The following is a 24,353-nucleotide window of genomic DNA, read 5'->3' as shown; positions in this document are numbered from 1 at the left end:
ATAGTAGTCAGCACAGTCAGTAATAAATATGAACATTTCTCCCTTTTTGTATATCTGTTGTGTGTGATGAACATCTGGTCGGAGAGCTGCTCTATTCTCAGAGATGGAGAAGAAGTGGAGCGCAGCCATGCAAATATCATCAAGTCCAAATCTACAACTTTCAGGGTCACATGGCTGCAGTTTCACTTCTGTACAGGAGACGGCAGCATCTTCATCATTTTTACAATTAAACATTTATATTGAAATGCTGCTGATTCAGTTCATTTAAATATTTTTATTTTAAACCTGTTGGTTCAGGGTCTTGATCTGATCAGCAGAAGATGATGCTTGATAAACTGATCTGTCCCAGTGGCTGGACATGATGAGGAAGGAGGACGCAGACGCACAAGGTTACGAGACAGGAGGTTTAATACATGGAGCACACGACAGGGAAACATCACCAAACTACGAGCCGACAGCGAACAGACACGGACGGGGCAGCTTTATACAGGCAGACACACCAAAACAAGCAGGAAACATAATAACACCGGACCAACACCAAACTCCGGTCCCAACACCGAATCCGGAGTAGCTCCTTCTGGACCAGATCCTGACATGATAAAATGAGGGAACAGACAGAATCAGCTTCATCATCTGATTAAAGGTGACATGAAATATACTTTGAACAAGTCATCTGTCATCCCTGGGACTTGTCACTCTTCTCAGCCTGGAGAACATGTGCTCCCCAAATGATCAAACATGGCCCACAAATACATTAAGTTCAGGCCTGGACCCTCTTTATCAGAGAAAAGTTATAAACAGAACTAGAACTAATATATAAAATGGAGCTGATGTATTAATTATTCTTCTCCTGTCAGGGTCAAGTGCAGATTGGAATGAGCTCAGCAGAAGAAGATTTATTAGGGATCCATTTCAGCATAATGCACAGGAGGATGAGAAGAAGGTAGGACTTCTGTAAGCCAGGTGAACACTCAGGTGACCAGGCAGTCAGCAACAGTAGATCAGTACCTCGTGAGAAGAAGATGGGTGAGGAGGATGTAAGATGGGAGATTCCAGGTCCATGACTTTTCATGTGTTAATGAAGACCACCAGTTTATCTCCAAGCTGTGGCCTCCACCTCAAAATTCACCAGGTGGGGGTGGATGGCCACTGTATTCCTGTATCAGGGGTTCTGTCTGGATAAGGGGTACGAGGTATCAATCCACTCCTACGTGCATGATAATCAACTTTATCTGAAGCTGCATGGAGGTCTGTCTGGTGTTACACACAGTCTGTAGGCTTCATCTTCAACCCTCCTCTCTTCATTCTCTGGAAATTTGTCTAGAGCAGGTAAAGGCATGGATGGAGTGAAGTTTCCAACATCTCAATAGTTCAATAGTCATTCAAATTGGCACTCCCCATCACTTTCTACACCAAAAAAATCCTCAGCATCTCTTTCTCTGCTCAGCACATCTCCCCGTCTAAAACAGTCACCTGCCTTGGTGTTATTTTTGATCCTCAACTCACCTTTGAAAGCCACATCAAGAACATTTGCCGCACCTCCTATTTCCACCTCAGAAATATTGCTAAACTCCGGCCACATTCTCCCTCTATGACGCAGAGAAACTATCGCATGTCTTCGTTCAATCAAGACGGGATAATTGTAAAGCGCTTCTCATTGGGATTCCTGACAAGAACGTACAAAAACTTCAATATGTTCAGAAAAAGGTTCTGAAGATGTTCACGAGTGAGGGAAGACGGGAGCAGGAGATGGACAGGCGGATTGGGGTGGCGTCTACAGTGATTCGGACGCTGAACTGATCTGTCGTGGTGAAGAGGGAGCTGAGCCAGAAAGCAAGGATCTAGATTTACTGCTCCATCTACGTCCCAATCCTCACCTATGGTCATGAGCTTTGGGTGATGACCGAAAGAACGAGATCGAGGATACAAGCGGCCGAAATGAGTTTCTTCTGTAGGGTGGCCACCCTTAGAGATATGGTGAGGAGCTTGGACATTCTTGAGGGACTCAGAGTAGAACCGCTGCTCCTCCACATCGAGAGGAGCCAGTTGAGGTGGTTTGGGACTCTGGTCAGGATGCCTCCTGGACGCCTCCCTGGGGAGATGTTTTGAGCAGGAGGCCCCCGGGTCGCACCCAGGACACGCTGGAGAAATTATATCTCCAGTCTGGTCTAGGAACGCCTTGGGGTCCTGCCAGAGGAGCTGGTGGAGGTGGATGGTGAGAGGGGCTGTCTGGGGTTCCCTACTTGGGATGCTGCCCCCGCGATTCCGATCAGCGGAGGAGGACGAGGAAGATGTTCAGAACAGCACGGCCAGGATTCTGATGAGCGTGAGGAAACACGAGAACATCACCCCATTGCTGCATTCACTACACTGGATCCCGTAATCTGCCAGGATCACTTACAAGGTCTCCATGCGTACATTCCAATGTCTGCATGGTAACGTGCCATCATACTTCCTAGAAATCTTGACCCGCCAATGTCACTCATGCAGTCTCCATCCTACCAACACCCACCTTCTCCACCCTCCTAGAACATGCTCCCACATCACTGGAGATACGGTCTTTTCCAGCACTGAGGAACATTATTTACTGCTGGATCTTAACCATAATGTCTTTTTTATTGTCTCTATGCACTTTTACATTTTTGGTAAAATGTAAAGTGTATTATAAATAAAATTCATTAATTCAAATAAAATTCAGAGGTTTCACACCAAGATTCTCAAATAAAAAAGATCTGAGCTTTTTTCTTCTAACTTCAGAACCACACCCCAGTGGAGCAGAGGGAGGTGGAGGAAGTGCTGGTGTGACAGATGGTGTCACTCAGGAAGAGGATTTACATAGAGCAGCGCTTTACATGGCAGGACTCAGGGGGCTGCAGGTACTTATGGAGCAGATCTGGAGATGTTTCACACTTCATGACTGAAGAACCATGACTCTGGTCAACATCTTCATCTGGACGCTGGTCTTCTACATCCATGGTAGGTTCTCAGTCTGCACAGTGATGGGGACACCGGTGATGGATTTTTCCCTGGTAACTTTATTGAACTGAAGAAGTTTTTACAGCTCAGAGTTCAACTGTGTTCCTGATGGAAAATGTTCTATTCATGTCAGGATGTACCGGAGACATCATCCTGACTCAGACTCCTGCTGTCCATGTGGCTCAGCCTGGAGATACAGTCAAGATGAACTGCAAAGCAGACAAGGCTGTCGATGATGACCTACACTGGTACCTTCAGAAACCTGGAGAAGCTCCTAAACTCCTGATTAGATATGCAACAACTCGACATGATGGAATTCCAGATCGATTCAGTGGTGCTGGATATGATTATGATTTCACTTTGACCATAAGTGGAGTCCAGGGTGAAGATGCTGGAGTTTATTACTGTCAACATGATGAAGAGGTCCCATACACACAGTGATAGAGCTCTGTACAAAAACCTCATGATGAGGAACCTGCAGAAACGACTGAGAAGTATAACTCAGAAGATACAGGGTGTGGATCAAATACAGAAATATCTGCACAAAACACCCATTATTTCATTATTTATAGCAAATTAACTTTATTTAAAAGTGAAATAAGACTAAAACTGGACCAGTGATGCTGAAGGATCTTTCACTTTCAGTCATGAAGTTCAGACTCAAGGTCACAGATTTTACCCTGATATTAGAAATTAGAAAATTTGACCAGTTTTTATCAGATCTTGTCTTTTAGTGACCTTTCCCTGCCAGTGTGATTAGTTTCATATTTGATTTGAGCATGATGTGAGGAGAGCCTTCAAGAGAGTGAACACCAGGAAAGCAGCAGGACCAGACTCCATCACTCTCAGCACTGGAGCCCCCCAGGGCTGTGTTTTGAGCCCCTGCTGTACTCCCTGTACACCCATGACTGTACAGCCACTACTAACTCCACCACCATCATCAAGTTTGCTGACGACACTGTCGTGGTGGGCCTGATCTCTGACAACGACGAGACGGCCTACCTGAAGGAGGTTGGAAATCTGGCGAACTGGTGCCAGAGGAACAATCTCCACCTGAACGACAAAGGAGTTAATAGTGGACTTCTGTACAAAACAGGAGCCCAGTGGAGAGAGTGGACATCTTCCGTTACCTCGGTGTTAACATCACGCAGGACCTGTCATGGTCCTGTCACATCAACACCGTGGTGAAAAAGGCTCGGCAGCGTCTCTACCACCTCAGACGCCTGAGAGACTTTAGACTGCCCTCCAAGGTGCTCAGGAACTTCTACTCCTGCACCATAGAGAGCATCCTGAACAAAAATATCTCAACCTGGTTCGGGAACAGCACCGTGCAGGACATGCGAACCCTACAGAGGGTGGTTCGATCAGCCGAACGAATCATCCGTACCAAGCTCCCTGACATTCAATCTATCTACAGCAAACGGTGCTGTACCAGGGCCACGAAGACAGTGAAGGACCTCACCCACCCCAACAATGGACTCTTCTCCCTGTTGCAATCAGGGAAGAGCTTTCGCACCCTGAAGTCCAACACAGAGAGAATGAGGAGGAGCTTCTTCCCGCAGGCTGTCCGAGCTCTCAACAACAACACTACATAGAACTCCAGCACTTTCACTTTCACCTCCAATCACTCCGGACTCTTTTGCACAAAATCACTCTGTGCTTTTTACTTTACTGCTCTTTTTTATGTCTCTTTTCTCTTTTCCGCCATTGGTGAGAGTTGGACACGTCGACAAGTCTATCCGAGTCCAGTCCAGCACTGGCACCATCGTCACTGAAGATCTGTCCTCGGCCAGTACCTGCTCGCCAACTCCTCTCAGTGTCCTGACAGCCCCGAAGAACCAAACACATGTCCTAACCTTGGCCATCACCGGGAACACAAGGACACGGCGGCAGGTCTCTTCAACTCCAAGGTGGACTGTCCTGAGCACCGATGTCCTGCCACACAAAGACCAGGGAACTATGATGCAGGCATCTACGACCCCACCGGAGTTCGTTGTGGACATTCGGACCCTGCAGGGAATTTAAAAACTGTCATGAACCTGAATTTGTGGGGTGCTTCAGGTCCCTGACAATTACATTAACTCAAAAATATAAAATCAAGTATCATGTCAGGCTGAAGTTAAAAAGTCATGTAAAAGAATATCAAGGATCTAACAGTAGTTCTCATGTGTCACGTCCACGGGCTGAAGGAGGAAGGAAGCGCAGGAGAAGAACATTGACACAAAAAGGGATTTATTTAAACACAAAACTACATGAGGGCCAAAAAACAGGGGAGACAAATGAAAGAACGAAAACAAACCCGCAAGTGTGTGGCGATTTCCAGGAAACTGAAACTACACGTAAAGGTAAAGATCAGAGTCCATGTCCACGTAGCCATGTTGTCCAGCGTCTTCTCTTCTATATATAACAGGGCCTAATGGGCCTTGGGTGGTAGTAGCCTAGAGGTAACCCACTACCATTGTGTCCCTGAGCAAGACACTTAACCCAGGGGGGGACTGTCCCTGTAACTACTGACTGTAAGTCGCTCTGGATAAGGGCGTCTGGTAAATGCTGTAAATGTAAAATGTAAATGTAATGGTTCCCACTCAACAAGCTTCATCTGAGGACGATTAGACCTGTTAATCAGCCATGTTCATGGCACCTGCAGGCGCTCACGTACGACAATAAATTCATACTTTTATATCATCTTCATCTTATTTGCAGTTTTCAATTGAATAAATGTACAGCACAATAAAAAATGACAGCAGTTGGTGTGTGAACATGACAGAAAGAGAAGACCAGTTCATCTTGATCTGCTGAGCAGATGATGAGTGTGAAGTTGAGGCCCAAACCCCACTGGTTTAGAAGATCTCCTGACTAGAGGTTTCACTCCAAGACCCTCAAATGATAACAGGCACAGATCTGAGCTCTTTTCTTCAAACTTCTGTTTGAAACCAGGATGAAGTGGTGGAACAGCAGAACCACACCCCAGTGGAGCAGAGGGAGGTGGAGGAAGTGCTGGTGTGACAGATGGTGTCACTCAGGAAGAAGATTTACATAGAGCAGCGATTTACATGGCAGGACTCAGGGGGCTGCAGGTACTTATGGAGCAGATCTGGAGACATTTCACACTTTATGACAGAGGAACCATGACTCTGGTCAACATCTTCATCTGGACGCTGGTATTCTACATCCACGGTAGGTTCTCAGTCTGCACAGTGATGGCGACACCGGTGATGGATTTTTCTCTGATAACTTTATTGAAGTGAAGGTTTTACACCTTAAAGTTCAACTGTGTTCCTGATGAAAATGTTCTGTTCATCTCAGGATGTAAAGGAGACATCATCCTGACTCAGATTCCTGCTGTCCACGTGGCTCAGCCTGGAGATACAGTCAACATCAACTGTAAAACAGACAAGGCTGTCGATGAGGAGGTACATTGGTACCTCCAGAAACCTGGAGAAGCTCCTAAACTCCTGATATATGATTCCACAAACCGTTACGCTGGGATACCAGATCGATTCAGTGGTGCTGGATATGGTCAAGATTTCACTTTGACCATAAACGGAGTCCAGGGTGAAGATGCTGGAGTTTATTACTGTCAACAAGGTGATGAGTTACCACTCACACAGTGATTGAGCTCTCTACAAAAACCTCATGATGAGGAACCTACAGGAACCACTTAGAAGAAAAACTCAGAAGATACAGGGTGTGGATCAAAATCACAAATATCTGCACAAAACACCCATTATTTCATTATTTATAGCAAATTCACTTTAATAACAGGAAAGTCAAATAAGACTAAAACTGGACGAGTGATGCTGAAGGATCCTTCACTTTTCAGTCACTTACCCTGAATTTAGAAACCAGAAAATGTGACCAATTTTGATCAGATCTTGTCTTTTAGTGACCTTTCCATGCCAGTGTGATTAGTTTCATATTTGATCTTATTTCTGTAAATGTAAATGTGTCTGGTCCAGATATAATTAGACTCTTGTTAGTGTGTTTAAGTGAACAGGTTAGTATTTTTGTCTCTAGTCTAGTCTACTAGTAAACTAGTACTAGTACAAAAACTTAATTAGAATATTTCATTACCAATAAAAAAAACTGGGACTGAAGGGTCAAAGGTTTAAGTTTTGAGCTACATTACATAAACAAATGATCTTTTTTTAATAGATGATATTCTGAGTTGCTCTAGTATCTGGTGTATAAATATAATTCTGTGTTTCTACTGTAGATGCGTCTTTATAAAAGCTGCAGGCTGCAGGGCAGGTTTTTGTACGACCAGAAGTAGGAACTGTACCACTGTGGTTCACTTTTGGTGGCGGCACCAGCGTTGAATTTGGAAGTAAGTTTTTCACTTCTTTGTATGTTTGTCTGTGTGTTCTGATAAAATATTTAATTTCAAGATTTTCAATTTTAGTATAAATATGCTGTATAGAAAATGTTCAATATTTTCTACAACAAACTATAAATTAAATTGCTGACCGTCATCCAAAATTTTTTTTTTCTGAAATTGGGAATAAGTAGAAACATGAAACCATGTTAAAATAATGCTGCATCAGTAAGTAAATGAGTTTGTATGGAGTATAAAATCATATAATAATAAGAGTAGAAAACGGTGAAACAGGAGGGTTCGGTCCACGGCTGAGCTTCTCACATCTTTCCTTGTTTGGTGAGGTTTGCTGGATCTGATATTCTAACCAGCTGCAGATCCTCATGTTGCTGTTGAAATTCTACTAATAATGAAGATGGTGTAGAAACAGAAAGACACTTTTGATTTAATCAGATCTCCCAGCTGAATAGAAGTATAAAGATGAAGATAAATTGCATGTGATGATGATGATGATGATGTCTGGACGCTGGAGAATGACCAGTACAGCAGCAGTACAGTTGAACTGGTCCCAGTGGGATCGTCCCTCCACCGCTACTCCTGTCTGACTCTGACTCCTCTTTCAGCAAGAACACGTCCCACGGTAACCATCCTGTCCCCCACCAGAGACGAGCTGACCACTCAGCCCTCGCTGCTCTGTCTGGCCAATAGGGGCTTCCCGTCAGACTGGACCCTGAGCTGGATGATGGACGGGAGCAGCAGGACTGGGGCATCCAGTCCGGGCGTGTTGGAGAAGGACGGTCTGTACAGCTGGAGCAGCTCCCTGACTCTGACCGCTGAGGAGTGGTCCAGCACCAAAGAGGTCACCTGTCAGGCGTCCCACAGCTCAGAGTCACCGGTCACTGCAGCACTGGGGACGGCCGACTGTCCTGAGTAGCGTCCACTCTGCCCCAGACCCTGCACATTTATCTTTATCATGATCCATGTTCTTACTGACACAATAAAATATCATTTTAGTCCATTTCAGCATGTCTGGACTGTCGCTTTATTACAACAATAACACTGATCTGTAAATCAGAATAAAGAAAATATTCTCATCCATACATATTCATCAGTAAATCTCTAATGTGGGACAATCTTCTCACAGTGGCTTTCAAAAGAAAACCATCAGAATAATATTCTAGTCATGTATGATTATTATTAGTATATTATATTAGAGATGCAGCTTATACAGGTATCTAATATTAATAATAAAACTAAAGTGATTAATAATATTAATGTTATAAATAGCGGTCAGCACAGTCAGTAATAAATATGAACATTTCTCCCTTTTTGTATATCTGTTGTGTGTGATGAACATCTGGTCGGAGAGCTGCTCTATTCTCAGAGTTGGAGAAGAAGTGGAGCGCAGCCATGCAAATATCATCAAGTCCAAATCTACAACTTTCAGGGTCACATGGCTGGGTTTTGGTGTGTCTGCCTGTATAAAGCTGCCCCGTCCGTGTCTGTTCACCGTCGGCTCGTATTTTGGTGATGTTTCCCTGTCGTGTGCTCCTGTCACACGAACCGGGATCAGAACGAGAGAGGCGTGTAGGAGGACGAGACATGGGGTTTAATACATGGAGCTGTCACATGATTCCATCATGTGACCGGGAGTAACACGGAAACGAGTTAACGTGACTCCTATAAATTAGGCTAGAGAGCAGCTGCCAACTGCTCAGTCATTGAAGGATGCACGTCATTTGACTCGGCCCCGAAATCCTCAACCCAAGTAAGACCGTACCTGTCCACTCTGTTCTCCTGATTCCCGAACTCCTTCCTGTCGCCCTGTTCTGCCATCTTGTGTCTTAAAACGCGAACGACAACATCAGTGTGGTGTTGCGGCTGGCGGCGTCCACGTTCGCAGATAAACGCGGAGGAACTTACCTGCCTCCCTGCGTCCCGCCGCACCGAGGTTTCTCGTCTCCTCCTACACGCCTCTCTCGTTCTGATCCCGGTTCGTGTGACAGAATGACTGAGCGGAAGTCTGCGCTTCACAACTCGCTGCTTTATGTGATCGAGTAGCGCGGCAGGAGAATCTTTTTGGATGTCTGTCGCAGGAGGTTCGCTTCCTGCGGCAGCGTTTACATGAGATGACTGTCGCGCACCGAGAGCATGAAGCGGCGAACGCTGCGCAGAGCCCTCGCCCCCCCGCGGTTCCCGAACCCAGTTTGCCGCTTCCGGAGCGCTGGAACGGGACTGAGGGGAGCGGCGAGGCCTTTTTTTTTGAGCTGCAGCCTAGCCGCTACCCCAGCTCCCGATCCCGAATCGCCTTATTATTCACCTTGCTCGTTGGTCCCGCGGCGGAGTGGGCGAACGTGCGAATCAGCTCACCCCGTTCTGCGTCCCTCTCATATTCCGAATTCGTGGAGGAATTGAAAATCACGTTCTGCCATCCGGACGGTGTGGAAGACGTCGCGTCGCAGGTCTACCATCTGCGCCAGGGTTCCTCACCTGTCAGCCAGTTCACCGCAAGATTCCGGACCCTGGCTGCAAAGGCTCCGCTGGGCGACCACGCCCTCCGGATGATGTACTATGAGGGACTGGCCCCATGAATTTGTGGGGAGATGGTCAGCCGGGAGATGCCAGCAACGTATGAGGCCCTCATACAACTTGCGCTCAGGATTGATCACCACCTGCTGGCACTCCCGAAAACTGCGGCCCCCACTCCAACCCTGCACCAGACTCCCCGACCGCCTTTCTCACCACCTCAGCCCACCGTCACTCCTCCAGACCATAGGGGGGAACCCATGCAGCTGGGACGGATAACCCTCACGCCCAAAGAAAAGCAGCGGCGTTTTCGAGAGGGTTTGTGTGCATACTGCGCTTCCCCCTCACACCGCGCGGTCAGCTGGGTCCCTTCCTCCACATCTGATTACACCGACCTCCCGACTCACTCTCCCGGCCGTCCTGGAATGGAATCAGCGAGTCATCTCCACCACAGCCTTTGTGGATTCCGGGGCAGCTGGAAATTTCATAGCTCCTTCGTCCAACAACATCACATTCCCCTGGAGCTCCTCACAAGTCCTCTCACAATCACCTCCGTGGATGGTCATCCGGTCTCCTCAGGACCCATCATTCACCGCACGGTCCCAATTCAGTTTTTAGTGACCAATATTATCACCTCACCACTCCTCCTCTGGTTCCCCTGGCTGTCGCTCCATGAACCCCACCTTTCCTTTTCATCGGGCATGTTGTTGGAGTGGGGAGCACAATGCCATCGCCATTGCCTTCTGCCACAGCCCTCCCCGTCTGCCTCCTCGAACCTAGAACCGACCCGTCCTGTATTAGACCATGTCCCCTCCTGCTATCACGACCTAGCCGCCGTCTTCAGCCCAGCCAAAGCTGCCCAGCTGCCTCCCCATCGACCAGGCGACATGGCCATTGACCTGCTACCGGGAACCACTCCCCCGAAAGGACATCTCTACTCCCTCTTGAAAGCAGAGCAACTGGCCATGGAGCGGTTTGTGGCGGAGGCGCTCCAGAATGGTACCATCCGCCCCTCGACTTCCCCGGCCGCGGCAGGGTTCTTCTTCGTGACCAAGAAGGATGGTGGTCTGCGACCGTGTGTGGATTATCGTGGACTCAACAAAATCACTATCAAAAATCGAACGGCATTACCCCTCACCAACACCACCCTCGACACCCTCTCGGGAGCGAAGTACTTCACATAGCTGGATCTCCTTTCGGCCTACAACCTGATTCGCATCAGAGAGGGCGACGAGTGGAAGACAGCCTTCATCACCCCCACTGGTCACTTTGAATCTCTTGTCATCCCCTTTGGTCTGTGCAATGCACCCGCCGTCTTCCAGCAGTTCATCAACGATGCTCTCCAGGACATGCTGGGACGGTGGGTGTATGCCTACCTGCACGATGTGCTTATCTACTCACCCACCCTGGAATCTCATATCCAACACGTGAGAGCAGTACTGAAGAGATTGCTCGCCCATCGACTGTATTGTAAGCTGGAGAAATGCGCCTTCCACCAGCGCTCCACCACGTTCCTGGGTTTTACCATCTCGTCCCAGGGTGTGGCCATGGAGCCCAAGAAGCTGGAAGCAGTGGCATCGTGGCCCCTATCCACGATGCTGAAACAACTGCAACGGTTTCTTGGGTTTGCGAATTTCTATCGTCGCTTCATCCGTGGCTACAGTACAGTCGCAGCACCCCTCACTGCTCTCACCAAACCTTCACCACGTTTGTTCCGCCTAACCCCTGAGGCCATTCAAGCTTTTAAATCCTTGTGTCGTCATTTCACCACTGCCCCCATTCTTCAACACCCACATCCTTCCCTTCCGTTTGTTGTAGAAGTGTACACGTCAGAGGTGGGTGCTGGCGCAGTCCTCTCTCAACGCGGTCCAGACCGGAAATTGCACCCGTGTTGCTTCTTCTTGCGGAAGTTCACCCCTGCACAGCGACGATACGGGGTGGGGGACCGTGAGCTGCTGGCAGTCAGGTGGGCCCTCGAGGAGTGGCGGCACTGGATACAAGGCAGTGACACCCCCTTTCTGGTCTGGACCGATCACCAAAATCTCATATCAATCAAAGCCACCAAACAACTCAATCCCCGTCAGGCGAGGTGGGCATTATTTTTCGAGCAATTCAACTTTCAACTCTCCTACCGTCCCGGGTCCAAAAATCAAAAAGCCGATGCTCTTTCACATCAACACACCCCAGACTCACCATCCTCCGACCCCGAACCCATTCTTCCTCCTCATCGCATCCTCCACTGGTCCCTTGAGATGAAGGTCCGGGCTGCCCAGGTGTCCGACCCTGGCCTAGCTAACACCCCACCAGGGTGCCTGTACGTCCCAAATACCTGCCGGCCCGATGTACTGCATTTGGGCCATTCCTCCATTCAGGACGCCAACGGACCCTCTCCTTCATTCGCCGGGCGTTCTGGTGGCCTTCGGTACGGCGGGACGTACAGGCCTATGTTGATGCCTGCGACGTCTGTGCCCGGGCCAAGACTCCCAACACACCGGCTGCTGGGCCCCTGCGTCCTCTTCCCATTCCTCATTGCCCCTGGACCCACCTCGCCTTGGACTTCATCACCGGTCTCCCTGAAGCTAATGGTATGACCACCATCCTGACCATAGTGGATCGCTTCTCCAAAGTGGTCCACTTGGTCGCCCTTTCCGGCCTACCGTCCTCTGCCACAACCGCTGACCTCGTGCGTCAACACGTGGTCCGCCTTCATGGGTTCCCCCAGGACATCGTCTCTGATCGGGGACCCCAATTCGTCTCAGCTGTGTGGAAGGGGTTCTGTCGCCTCATTGGATCAACCTGCAGCCTCTCCTCTGGCTACCATCCCCAGACCAACAGTCAGGTGGAGAGGGCCAACCTACAGCTGGGACGATACCTGCGGTGCTTTGCATCGGAACGCCAATGCACGTGGCCCGGGTTTCTCCTTTGGGCGGAGCTGGCACACAACCTGCAAGTCTCCTCCGCCACCGGCCATAGCCCCTTTGAGATCTGCCATGGATATCAGCCCCCCATCTTCACTCACCAGGTACACCTCCGGCGACTGCGCTTCCGAGTGGGACAGAGTGTGGCTATCCACCCAAGACCTGCGTCTCAGGACTGAGTCACACAAACTGTCCCCTCGATACATCGGGCCATTCCGGATCCTCAGCCGGATCAACCCCCTCACCTACCATCTCCAACTCCCTCCTGCCATTCGTGTCCATCTGGTTTTTCATGTCTGCAAACTAAAACCCTTTGTCAGATCCTCTCTTCATCCTCCGGCTCCGGATCCGCCACCACCACGCATTGTTGACGGGGGACCCGCATACACGGTGGAGCGCATTATTGCCTCTCGACGCAGAGGTCGGGGGGTCCAGTACCTGGTGCATTGGACCGGCTATGGACCAGAAGAACGGTCTTGGATCCCGAGTAGTTTCATCCTGGACCCTTCTCTGGTGACTGAGTACCGGCAGCATACCGCCGCCGCTCCGGGGCCCTGGAGGGGGGTGTACTGTCACATGATTCCATCATGTGACCGGGAGTAACACGGAAACGAGTTAACGTGACTCCTATAAATTAGGCTAGAGAGCAGCTGCCAACTGCTCAGTCATTGAAGGATGCACGTCATTTGACTCGGCCCCGAAATCCTCAACCCAAGTAAGACCGTACCTGTCCACTCTGTTCTCCTGATTCCCGAACTCCTTCCTGTCGCCCTGTTCTGCCATCTTGTGTCTTAAAACTCGAATGACATCAGTGTGGTGTTGCGGCTGGCGGCGTCCACGTTCGCAGATAAACGCGGAGGAACTTACCTGCCTCCCTGCGTCCCGCCGCACCGAGGTTTCTCGTCTCCTCCTACACGCCTCTCTCATTCTGGTCCCGGTTCGTGTGACAGGAGCACACGACAGGGAAACATCACCAAAATACGAGCCGATGGTGAACAGACACGGACGGGGCAGCTTTATACAGGCAGACACACCAAAACAAGCAGGAAACATAATAACACCAGACCAACACCAAACTCCGGTCCCAACACCGAATCTGGAGTAGCTCCTTCTGGACCAGATCCTGACATGATAAAATGAGAGAACAGACAGAATCATCATCCGATCAAAGGTGACATGAAATATACTTTAAACAAGTCATCTGTCTTCCCTGGGATCTTAAGACAGCTCATCACTCTTCTCAGCCTGGAGAACATGTGCTCCCTAAATTATCAAACATGGCCCCCAAATACATTAAGTTCAGGCCTGGACCCTCTTTATCAGAGAAAAGTTCTAAACAGAACTAGAACTAATATATAAAATGGAGATGATGTATTAATTATTCTTCTACTGTCAGGGCCACATCAAGAACATTTGCCGCACCTCCTATTTCCACCTCAGAAATATTGCTAAACTCCGCCCACATTCTCCCTCTATGACAAGAGAAACTAGCGCACGTTATTCGTTAAATCAAGTTGGGATAATTTTAATGCATTTCTCACACAAAGATCCTCAAATAAAACCGATCTGAGCTTTTTTCTTCTAACTTCCTTCTGAAACCAGGATGAAGTGGTGGAACAGCAGAACCACACCCCAGTGGAGCAGAGGGAGGTAGAGGAAGTGCTGGTGTGACAGATGGTGTCACTCAGGAAGAGGATTTACATAGAGCAGCGCTTTACATGGCAGGACTCAGGGGGCTGCAGGTACTTATGGAGCAGATCTGGAGACATTTCACACTTTATGACTGAGGAACCATGACTCTGGTCAACATCTTCATCTGGACGCTGTTCTTCTACATCCACGGTAGGTTCTCAGTCTGCACAGTGATGGGGACACTTTCTGGTGACTTTATTGAGGTGAACACGTTTTTACAGCTCAGAGTTCAACTGTGTTCCTGATGAAAATGTTCTCTTCATGTCAGGATGTACAGGAGACATCATCCTGACTCAGACTCCTGCTGTCCATGTGGTTCAGCCTGGAGATACAGTCAAAATCAACTGTAAAACCAGCACGAGTGTCAGCAATTACCTACACTGGTACCTGCAGAAACCTGGAGAAGCTCCTAAACTCCTGATTAGATATGCAACAACTCGTCATGATGGGATACCAGATCGATTCAGTGGTGCTGGATCTGATTCAGATTTCACTTTGACCATAAGTGGAGTCCAGGGTGAAGATGCTGGAGTTTATTACTGTCAGCAGGGTAACAGCTTGCCGCTCACACACTGATTGAGATCTGTACAAAAACCTCATCATGAGGAACCTGCAGGAACCACTGAGAAGAAGAGCTCAGAAGATACAGGGGGTGGATCAAATACACAAATATCTGCAAAAAACACCAATCATTTTATTATTTATAGCAAATTAATTTTATTTAAAGGCAGTGTGATTATTTTCATATTTGATCTTATTTCTGTAATTATATTGATAATTATATCTGGTCCAGATATAATTAGACTCTTGTTAGTGTGTTTATGTGAACAGGTTAGTATTTTAGTCTCTAGTCTAGTCTACTAGTAAACTAGTACTAGTACAAAAACTTAATTAGAATATTTAATTACTAATAAAAATATGTTTTGAGCTACATTACAGAAACAAATGAGCTTTTTATTCTATTTTAATAGGTCATATTCTGAGATGCTCTAGTATCTGGTGTATAAATATAATTCTGTGTTTCTACTGTAGATGCGTCTTTATAAAAGCTGCAGGCTGCAGGGCAGGTTTTTGTACGACCAGAAGTAGGAACTGTACCACTGTGGTTCACTTTTGGTGGCGGCACCAGCGTGGAATTTGGAAGTAAGTTTTTCACTTCTGTGTATGTTTGTCTGTGTGTTCAACTTTATTTATGCTGGATAGAAAATGTTCAATCTTTTTTATAACAAACTATTGATTGCAATTAAATGAATCTTCTGACCATCATCCAAGTATTTTATTTTCTGAAATTGGGAATAGATAGAACCATAAAACCATATTAGAATAATGCTGCATCAGTAAGTAAATGAGCTTGTATGGAGTATAAAATCATATAATAAGAAAACAGGGTGAAACAGGAGGGTTCGGTCCACGGCTGAGCTTCTCACATCTTTCCTTGTTTGCTGGATCTGATCTTCTAATCAGCATCAGATCCTCATGTTGCTGTTGAAATTCTACTAATAATGAAGATGGTGTAGAAACAGAAAGACACTTTTGATTTAAATGGATCTCCCAGCTGAATAGAAGTATAAAGATGAAGATAAATTGCATGTGATGATGATGATGACGCTGGAGAATGACCAGTAAAGCAGCAGTACAGTTGAACTGGTCCCAGTGGGATCGTCCCTCCATCGCTACTCCTGTCTGACTCTGACTCCTCTTTCAGCAAGAACACGTCCCACGGTGACCATCCTGTCCTCCGCCAGAGACGAGCTGTCCACTCAGCGCTCGCTGCTCTGTCTGGCCAATAGGGGCTTCCCGTCAGACTGGACCCTGAGCTGGACGGTGGACGGGAGCAGCAGGACTGGGGCGTCCAGTCCGGGCGTGATGGACAAGGACGGTCTGTACAGCTGGAGCAGCTCCCTTTCCTCTGAGGAGTGGTCCAGCGCCAAAGAGGTCACCTGTCAGGCGTCCCATAGCTCAGAGTCACCGGTCACTGCAGCACTAGGGACGGCCGACTGTCCTGAGTAGCGTCCACTCCGCCCCAGACCCTGCACATTTATCTTTATCATGATCCATGCTCTTACTGACACAATAAAATATCATTTTAGTCCATTTCTGCGTGTCTGGACTGTAGCTTTATTACAACAATAACACTGATCTGTAAATCAGAATATAGAAAATATTCTCATCCATACATATTCATCAGTAAATCTCTAATGTGGGACAATCTTCTCACAGTGGCTTTCAAAAGAAAACCATCAGAATAATATTCTAGTCCTGTATGATTATTATTAGTATATTATATTAGAGATGGAGCTTATACAGGTATCTAATAATAATAATAAAACTAAAGTGATTAATAATATTAATGTTATAAATAGCGGTCAGCACAGTCAGTAATAAATATGAACATTTCTCCCTTTTTGTATATCTGTTGTGTGTGATGAACATCTGGTCAGAGAGCTGCTCTATTCTCAGAGTTGGAGAAGAAGTGGAGCGCAGCCATGCAAATATCATCAAGTCCAAATCTACAACTTTCAGGGTCACATGGCTGCAGTTTCACTTCTGTACAGGAGACTCCGACACCGAACTTCTTTAAAATGTGAGAACAGTATCACCTACACACGTCGAGTCTGTTCTGCTTCCTGGAAATCATCACAACAGACTGAATCAGTCTTCAGTTCAACTTTACTGTCAAATACAGACAACAATACAACCTCTTCACCCATAAAGGAATTCTTCAGGAACAAGAAAAGTAAACACAGTAAAACTTGTAAAAATCTCACAAACACAAGTATTTAATACTACAGTAAACAGGGCACAGGGACCATCACACATACACCACACATTATAAAAGACAAATGACCGAACGAGGACAGGACACGACTAGGACACATTTATAATATGAAGAACAGATCAGGACAATCAGGAAACACAAGACAGACACAAGACAGACACAAAATCCGGTCTGGAGTGACCTGAGAGATAGTGTCCCTGGATCTGCTGGTGAAGGTCTGGAGGATCAGTGAGGATCTGCTGTGTCTTCCTCCTGCAGCACCTTCTCTTCAGCAGGGGTCACCAGACCTCGTCCTGGAGGGCACTTGTCCTGCACATTTTTGTGTTACCTTCATTCATTCACCTGATTCAACCTCTGTACTCGTTATCACTCAGTTCTTGAGCTGAATGAGATGCAGTGGAACGTGGAAAGATCTACACTGTGCAGGACTGGTGCCCTTCAGGACCAGAGCTGGTGACCCCTGCTCTACAGGACCGAGATGGCTGGCAGTTCCATCCTGGTGATGCTCTGTGCCGATCTGACCACTCTCTGCAGAACTTTGTGGTCCAGCTGCCATTCCAGGGTGTGTTTCTGTTAGATGGAACATTCTGGATGGTGTGTCTGTAGAAGCTGGTATTCTGGAGTCCATGCTGATCCTCCTTATCTCCTGAGCTGCTGTATTCCTGGTTTTGTGATCGCACTGATGTTATAAGTTCAGCTCAGATCCTCGCTGATGTTGAGCTACAAGAACCTGAAGTAGCTGACTCTCTCCTTCTCTGTTCCCTCGATGTGGTGGAGGTGTGTCCTCCTCCCTGCAGGCTCCTGATTCCAGGGCCCTCACCTCGGCTCTGTAGGCAAATGCATCTCCATCAGACATGCAGCTGATGGTGGTGATGGTGTTTTTAAAATTATTTTGTTCGTTTTTAAGTCACTGAACGGACCTTCTCCATTCCTACACCTCACCCTGTTCTCTCAGGTCTTCAGACCAGACACTAGTGTCTGTTCCTCGGTCACTTTACAAGCTTGGAGTGACAGGGTGTAAAAAGTGTGGAGAATAGTATAAAAACCCCTCTCTACACACAAAAGCACTGTATTAAAACCACTCCAACTTGATGTTACCTGGCAGAAAGAGGCATGGCACAATAGAGGTTAAACATGAACAGTTTCTAATTTATTAACACCAGTAAATGATTATTGCAGTTACATGTGAATATTGTAAGTAAAAAGGTACCAATGTTACAGAGAAAACCAAAATGAAAAGGAAGGAGAAAAGCTAGGGAAAGAGAGAGGAGAAAAGGAGAAAAATAGGTTAATAGAAAAGAATCAGGCACTGATGGGAAGATTCCCTTCAGCTCCCAAAGGAAAAGAAAATGGAAGTCCAGAGACCACGAGAGAAATTCCTTTTATACATTTGACTCCCAGGAAGTTGCCACAGACCACTCAGAATTAGTTGTTTCTGTCCTGTCTCCCGACAAAGAGAGTGGGGGATCTTAAAACACATGGCTGGCGCTTCACACCTTTTGTTCGGGGGACGGCTGCTAAATGCTGTAATGCCGTTTGACAAAGATATGGAGAAGCAAGAGGTTATGGGCCTCTCCACAATACAAAAGCTGCAGAAACATTGTGGCCCAGCAGAATGTCCCATCTTACAGTAGCCACGTTTTTCAGTGGCTTCTCTTCTGTATATAACAGGGCCTAATGGTTCCCACTCAACAAGCTTCATCTGAGCACGATTAGACCTGTTAATCAGCCGTGTTCATGGCAGCTGCAGGCGCCCACGTACGACAATAAATTCATACTTTTATATCATCTTCATCTTACTTGCAGTTTTCAATTGAATAAATGCACAGCAGAATAAAGAAGGACAGCAGTTGGTGTGTGAACTTGACAGAAAGAGAAGATCAATTCATCTTGATCTGCTGAGCAGATGATGAGTGTAGAGTTGAGGCCCAAACTCCACTGGTTTAGAAGATCTCCAGACCAGAGGTTTCACTCCAAGACCCTCAAATAAAAAGAGGCGCAGGTCTGAGCTCTTTTCTTCTAACTTCTGTCTGAAACCAGGATGAAGTGGTGGAACAGCAGAACCACACCCCAGTGGAGCAGAGGGAGGTGGAGGAAGTGCTGGTGTGACAGATGGTGTCACTCAGGAAGAGGATTTACATAGAGCAGCGCTTTACATGGCAGGACTCAGGGGGCTGCAGGTACTTATGGAGCAGATCTGGAGACCTTTCACACTTTATGACTGAGGAACCATGACTCTGGTCAACATCTTCATCTGGACGCTGTTCTTCTACATCTACGGTAGGTTCTCAGTCTGCACAGTGATGGGGACACAGTGATGGATTTTTCTCTGATGAATTTATTGAATTGAAGAAGTTTTTACAGCTCAGAGTTCAACTGTGTTCCTGATGAAAATGTTCTCTTCATGTCAGGATGTACAGGAGACACCATCCTGACTCAGAGTCCTGCTGTCCATGTGGCTCAGCCTGGAGATAAAGTTAAGATCAACTGTAAAGCAGATAGGGCTACCGATGAGTACCTACACTGGTACCTCCAGAAACCTGGAGAAGCTCCTAAAATCCTGATTACATATGCAACAACTCGTCATGATGGGATACCAGAACGATTCAGTGGTGCTGGATATGGTGAAGATTTCACTTTGACCATAAGTGGAGTCTGGGGTGAAGATGCTGGAGTTTATTACTGTCAGCAGAGGAACAACGTCCCGTTCACACAGTTGTAGAGCTCTGTACAAAAACCTCATGATGAGGAACCAGCAGGAACCACTGAGAAGTAGAACTCAGGGGGTGGATCAAATACACAAATATCTGCACAAAACACCCATTATTTCATTATTTATAGCAAATTAACTTTATTTAAACTCCTGAAAAGTGAAATAAGACTAAAACTGGACCAGTGATGCTGAAGGATCCTTCACTTTCAGTCGTGAAGTTCAGACTCAAGGTCACAGATTTTACCCTGAATTTAAAAAATCTGAAAATGTGACCAGTTTTGATCAGATCTTGTCTTTTAGTGACCTTTCCCTGCCAGTGTGATTAGTTTCATATTTGATCTTATTTCTGTAAATGTAAATGTGTCTGGTCCAGATAGAATTAGACTCTTGTTAGTGTGTTTAAGTGAACAGGTGAGTATTTTAGTCTCTAGTCTAGTCTACTAGTAAACTAGTACTAGTACAAAAACTTTATTAGAATATTTCATTACTAATGAAAATAACCTCAGTTATTAGTTGGGACTGAAGGGTCGAAGGTTTATGTTTTGAGCTACATTACAGAAACAAATGAGCTTTTTAATCATATTTTAATAGATAATATTCTGAGATGCTCTAGTATCTGGTGTATAAATATAATTCTGTGTTTCTACTGTAGATGCGTCTTTATAAAAGCTGCAGGCTGCAGGGCAGGTTTTTGTACGACCAGAAGTAGGAACTGTACCACTGTGGTACACTTTTGGTGGCGGCACCAGCCTCAATGTTGGAAGTAAGTTTTTCACTTCTGTGTGAGTTTGTCTGTGTGTTCTGATAAAATATCATTTTCAACTTTAGTCTAAATATGCTGTATAGAAAATGTTCAATATTTTCTATAACAATTTTTTTTATTATAATTAAATTAAACTTCTGACCATCATCCAAGTATTTTATGATCTGAAATCAGCAGCAGATCCTCATGTTGCTGTTGAAATTCTACTACTAATGAAGATGGTGTAGAAACAGAAAGAAACTTTGGATTTAAACGGATCTCCCAGCTGAATAGAAGTATAATGATGAAGATAAATTGCATGTGATGATGATGATGATGTCTGGTCGCTGGAGAATGACCAGTACAGCAGCAGTACAGTTGAACTGGTCCCAGTTGGATCGTCCCTCCACCGCTACTCCTGTCTGACTCTGACTCCTCTTTCAGCAAGAACACGTCCCACGGTGACCATCCTGTCCCCCACCAGAGATGAGCTGTCCACTCAGCATTCGCTGCTCTGTCTGGCCAATAGGGGCTTCCCGTCAGACTGGACCCTGAGCTGGACGGTGGACGGGAGCAGCAGGACTGGGGCGTTCAGTCCGGGCGTGATGGAGAAGGACGGTCTGTACAGTTGGAGCAGCTCCCTGACTCTGACCGCTGAGGAGTGGTCCAGCGCCAAAGAGGTCTCCTGTCAGGCGTCCCACAGCTCAGTGTTACCGGTCACTGCAGCACTGGGGACGGCCGACTGTCCTGAGTAGCGTCCACTCCGCCCCAGACCCTGCACATTTATCTTTATCATGATCCATGTTCTTACTGACACAATAAAATATAATTTTAGTCCATTTCAGCATGTCTGGACTGTCGCTTTATTACAACAATAACACTGATCTGTAAATCAGAATATAGAAAATATTCTCATCCATACATATTCATCAGTAAATCTCTAATGTGGGACAATCTTCTCACAGTGGCTTTCAAAAGAAATCCATCAGAATAATATTCTAGTCATGTATGATTATTATTAGTATATTATATTAGAGATGCAGCTTATACAGGTATCTAATAATAATAATAAAACTAAAGTGATTACTAATATTAATGTTATAAATAGTGGTCAGCACAGTCAGTAATAACTATGAACATTTCTCCCTTTTTGTATATCTGTTGTGTGTGATGAACATCTGGTCGGAGAGCTGCTCTATTCTCAGAGTTGGAGAAGAAGTGGAGCGCAGCCATGCAAATATCATCAAGTCCAAATCTACAACTTTCAGGGTCACATGGCTGCAGTTTCACTTGTCTTTTCATCTCATAAAGATTTGAACACCAATAACAGGATAAATCTTTACTGAAAAGCATGTTGAACAACTTCTACCTTCTACTGTGGTTGGTAGTAGCCTAGTGGTTAACACTCGCCTGTGAACCAGAAGACCCAGGTTCAAATCCCACTTACTACCATTGTGTCCCTGAGCAAGACAATTAAACCTGAGTGTCTCCAGGGGGGGACTGTCCCTGTAACTACTGATTGTAAGTCGCTCTGGTTAAGGGCAATAAATGTAAATATTCTACCTGACTCTGCAGCGTCCAGGTTTCTAACTGGAAAATGGAGCATATTTTGCTGCTTGTGGCCTCCTTCCACAGGATTGAGGGTTGATTTTAAAGCCTGCTGTGAACTTACTCATCCCTGTAATGGACCAAGGTCCTCTGGGAAACTCCTATGATCAGTGGCTGGGACGTGATGAGGCCTTTTCAGTTGTCTCTGTTATTCTCCTGCATTGGAAACTTTTAAATCTTGTTTAAAGCATTAAAGCATTTCATTCTGGCTAAGTGATTGTTCCATTTGCAAAACTGTCTGGTTTTTACGTTTTTGGCTGTCGGTGTTTAAATTTGTTCAAGAAATAAAACTTGACGATAATCGTAATTCCTGGATTCTTCAGGCAGCTGATCACCCTTCGCACGCTGGAGAATAAGATCAGACGGTTTCTGGACCTTTCGGCCAGTTGTACAGGATCGCCCGCAGAACCTGTAGAACAGCTGGGCAAAGATCTGCTCTGCTGACCCCGGCCATGCAAATAAGATCAACCTACAACGGTCCGGGTCCAACTTGCGTTTCACTTCAGCAGAGGAAGCGAGAATCGGCAGCAACGTTCATATGCTCTTTACGCTCGCACACGACTGAAGATGCATGCAGGTTGGGGCAGAGGTCGCCTAGCGGGTAAGGAAATGGACCCATAATCAGAAGGTTGCCCTTGATGAAGGTCCCGTCCCCTAGATCACCCCTGTCATGGTTGCCCACTGTTCACCATGGGTGATGGTTAAAAGCAGAAGACACGTTTCACAATGACAATCACTTCACTTTCAGGTTAGTCACAGGGGAAAAATTTATAAATGCAAACCTGTGGTGTGTGTGACATGCAGTATGCATCTAAGATCTAATTATGACTATTTAGGTTCCACAGCGGTTACTGAAACACGACAGCATGTGGATCCAGAGAATCTGAAACAGCAGCTGATGAACCAGTTACAGATTAAAAAAAAAAAAAACTTTTATAAGTATAATAAAAAAATAATAATATATTTATAGAGATTTTGCTCTGATTTTTTTTCATGCAACTTCATGCAATCGCTAAAAATAAATAAATAAATAAATAAAACTGCACCACATGAGGGCAGCAGAGCCAAAGAAACGTACACAACTGCATATTTGTGCAAATTTTTTCTGCTTCATGGTGAAACGGAATTTATTTTTCATTTTTGGAATGTAGTTTCCAGTAGCAACACCAGGCCAGTGTAGATCTCAGGGGAAAAACACACATTTCTGAATGAATATATAGAATAAAGACATAAAAAAAAGCATCAGTAAATGCTGGGTTAATGAAGCCGGACGTATAAACAGGAGAAATCTCTCTCGGCCCTGCCGATTCCAGGTGAGGACGCTTCAGTAGTGAACTCCTGGAATAACATTCCCCCGATTGCACATTCCCTCCCTTCCCAAAAGCACGAGCAGGAACTAGAAATGACCAATATTAAATCTGCAGCAAAGATATCACACACACACACACACACAATAAAAAAAACTGATAGAAATTCCTGTAACATCATCGATCTAGATCAGCCTCCATCCATCCAGCTCTGTTTGGTATTGCAGCTTTAAAAGTGAAATAGAAATTATAAAAGCAAATGCACAATTATAAAGCAGATCCCCGGAGACGCCCTTGGTTCGGTGGTTTACTGGTGACCTCTGGGTGACCTCCGGCCCCCATCACAGGATGGTGCAGCTCAAGCCAGACGACTGCTGGGACCTGCAACCAGACAGATGGGCTATAACGAACATGCGGCATACGAGGATCGACATAAAGCGGCAAATATACAAGAAAAGCTCAGAGAACTGATCTAGCAGTTTTATTACAAAAATTATATAAAAATGTAACCAGTACAGGACAATGACTGGACCTTAATGAAAATGAACTGAATCTCAGGTCCCAGATGGACCCACGCTTCGCTCGGATGTCGTACCCGGGCGCGACGGCGAGCTTCATTCTTTTGGAGGTGCTGCCCTCGGTCTCTTCGGTCTCCGGAGGTCCTGTTGCCGTCGCCTGACCGCCAGCGCCGGCCTCTGTGGTTGTCTACGGGGGACACAGGACACTGACGCACCACTAAAACCAATAACCAGAGACCGCATTTTCGTTCTAAAAAAC

At 46.2% G+C, this 24,353-nt stretch overlaps 2 protein-coding genes and 1 gene segment (V, D, J or C); 2 read left to right on the top strand and 1 right to left on the bottom strand.

Annotated features, from left to right (window-relative positions):
- The first annotated feature begins 5,261 nt into the window (after nt 1-5,261).
- On the top strand, nt 5,262-16,521 carry LOC114765300 (immunoglobulin kappa light chain-like). Of its 2 annotated transcripts, none has more exons than XM_028955447.1 (5): nt 5,262-5,321; nt 5,914-6,153; nt 6,283-6,577; nt 7,266-7,303; nt 16,133-16,521. In XM_028955447.1, exons 2-5 carry the CDS (start codon nt 6,030-6,032, stop codon nt 16,435-16,437), a joined length of 762 nt encoding a protein of 253 aa, XP_028811280.1. In that variant the 5' UTR covers nt 5,262-5,321; nt 5,914-6,029; the 3' UTR covers nt 16,438-16,521. The 2 variants fall into 2 exon arrangements, with proteins under 2 accessions (XP_028811280.1, XP_028811279.1); XM_028955446.1 differs by lacking the exon at nt 16,133-16,521 and adding an exon at nt 7,915-8,314.
- Nucleotides 16,522-19,437: 2,916 nt separating this feature from the next.
- Nucleotides 19,438-21,505, top strand: LOC114765169 (Ig lambda chain C region-like). The segment is given in 4 exon segments: nt 19,438-19,486; nt 19,618-19,682; nt 20,589-20,682; nt 21,106-21,505. Coding segments are annotated over 4 exon segments (519 nt in total).
- Nucleotides 21,506-23,414: 1,909 nt separating this feature from the next.
- arhgef39 (Rho guanine nucleotide exchange factor (GEF) 39) overlaps nt 23,415-24,353 on the bottom strand; it is an 89,593-nt gene continuing 88,654 nt past the window's right edge. For 2 of the 3 annotated variants that reach the window (XM_028955310.1, XM_028955311.1), the window contains exons 11-12: nt 24,172-24,281; nt 23,416-23,957 (exon numbers count right to left, since the gene is read on the bottom strand). In XM_028955310.1, the coding sequence (XP_028811143.1) occupies nt 23,918-23,957; nt 24,172-24,281 (150 nt within the window). In that variant the 3' untranslated portion in view covers nt 23,416-23,917. Of the gene's footprint in view, nt 23,958-24,171; nt 24,282-24,353 lie in introns of all 3 variants that reach the window. The other variant, XM_028955312.1, reaches the window with a different exon arrangement.

Source organism: Denticeps clupeoides, chromosome 15 (genome assembly GCF_900700375.1).
Source record: "Denticeps clupeoides chromosome 15, fDenClu1.1, whole genome shotgun sequence".
In the NCBI taxonomy this organism is placed as follows: domain Eukaryota; kingdom Metazoa; phylum Chordata; class Actinopteri; order Clupeiformes; family Denticipitidae; genus Denticeps; species Denticeps clupeoides.
Note: the sequence above shows the minus strand (reverse complement) of the source record. Positions and strands in the feature narration are given on the sequence as shown.

Coding starts and splice junctions, on each gene's coding strand:
- LOC114765300 (XM_028955446.1), top strand. CDS start 6,030: ATGGCAGGACTCAGGGGGCTGCAGGTACTTATGGAGCAGATCTGGAGA. Junction 6,578..7,265: donor CAACAAGGTGATGAGTTACC/ACTCACACAGTG, acceptor TGTACCACTGTG/GTTCACTTTTGGTGGCGGCA. Junction 7,304..7,914: donor CACCAGCGTTGAATTTGGAA/GTAAGTTTTTCA, acceptor CTCCTCTTTCAG/CAAGAACACGTCCCACGGTA.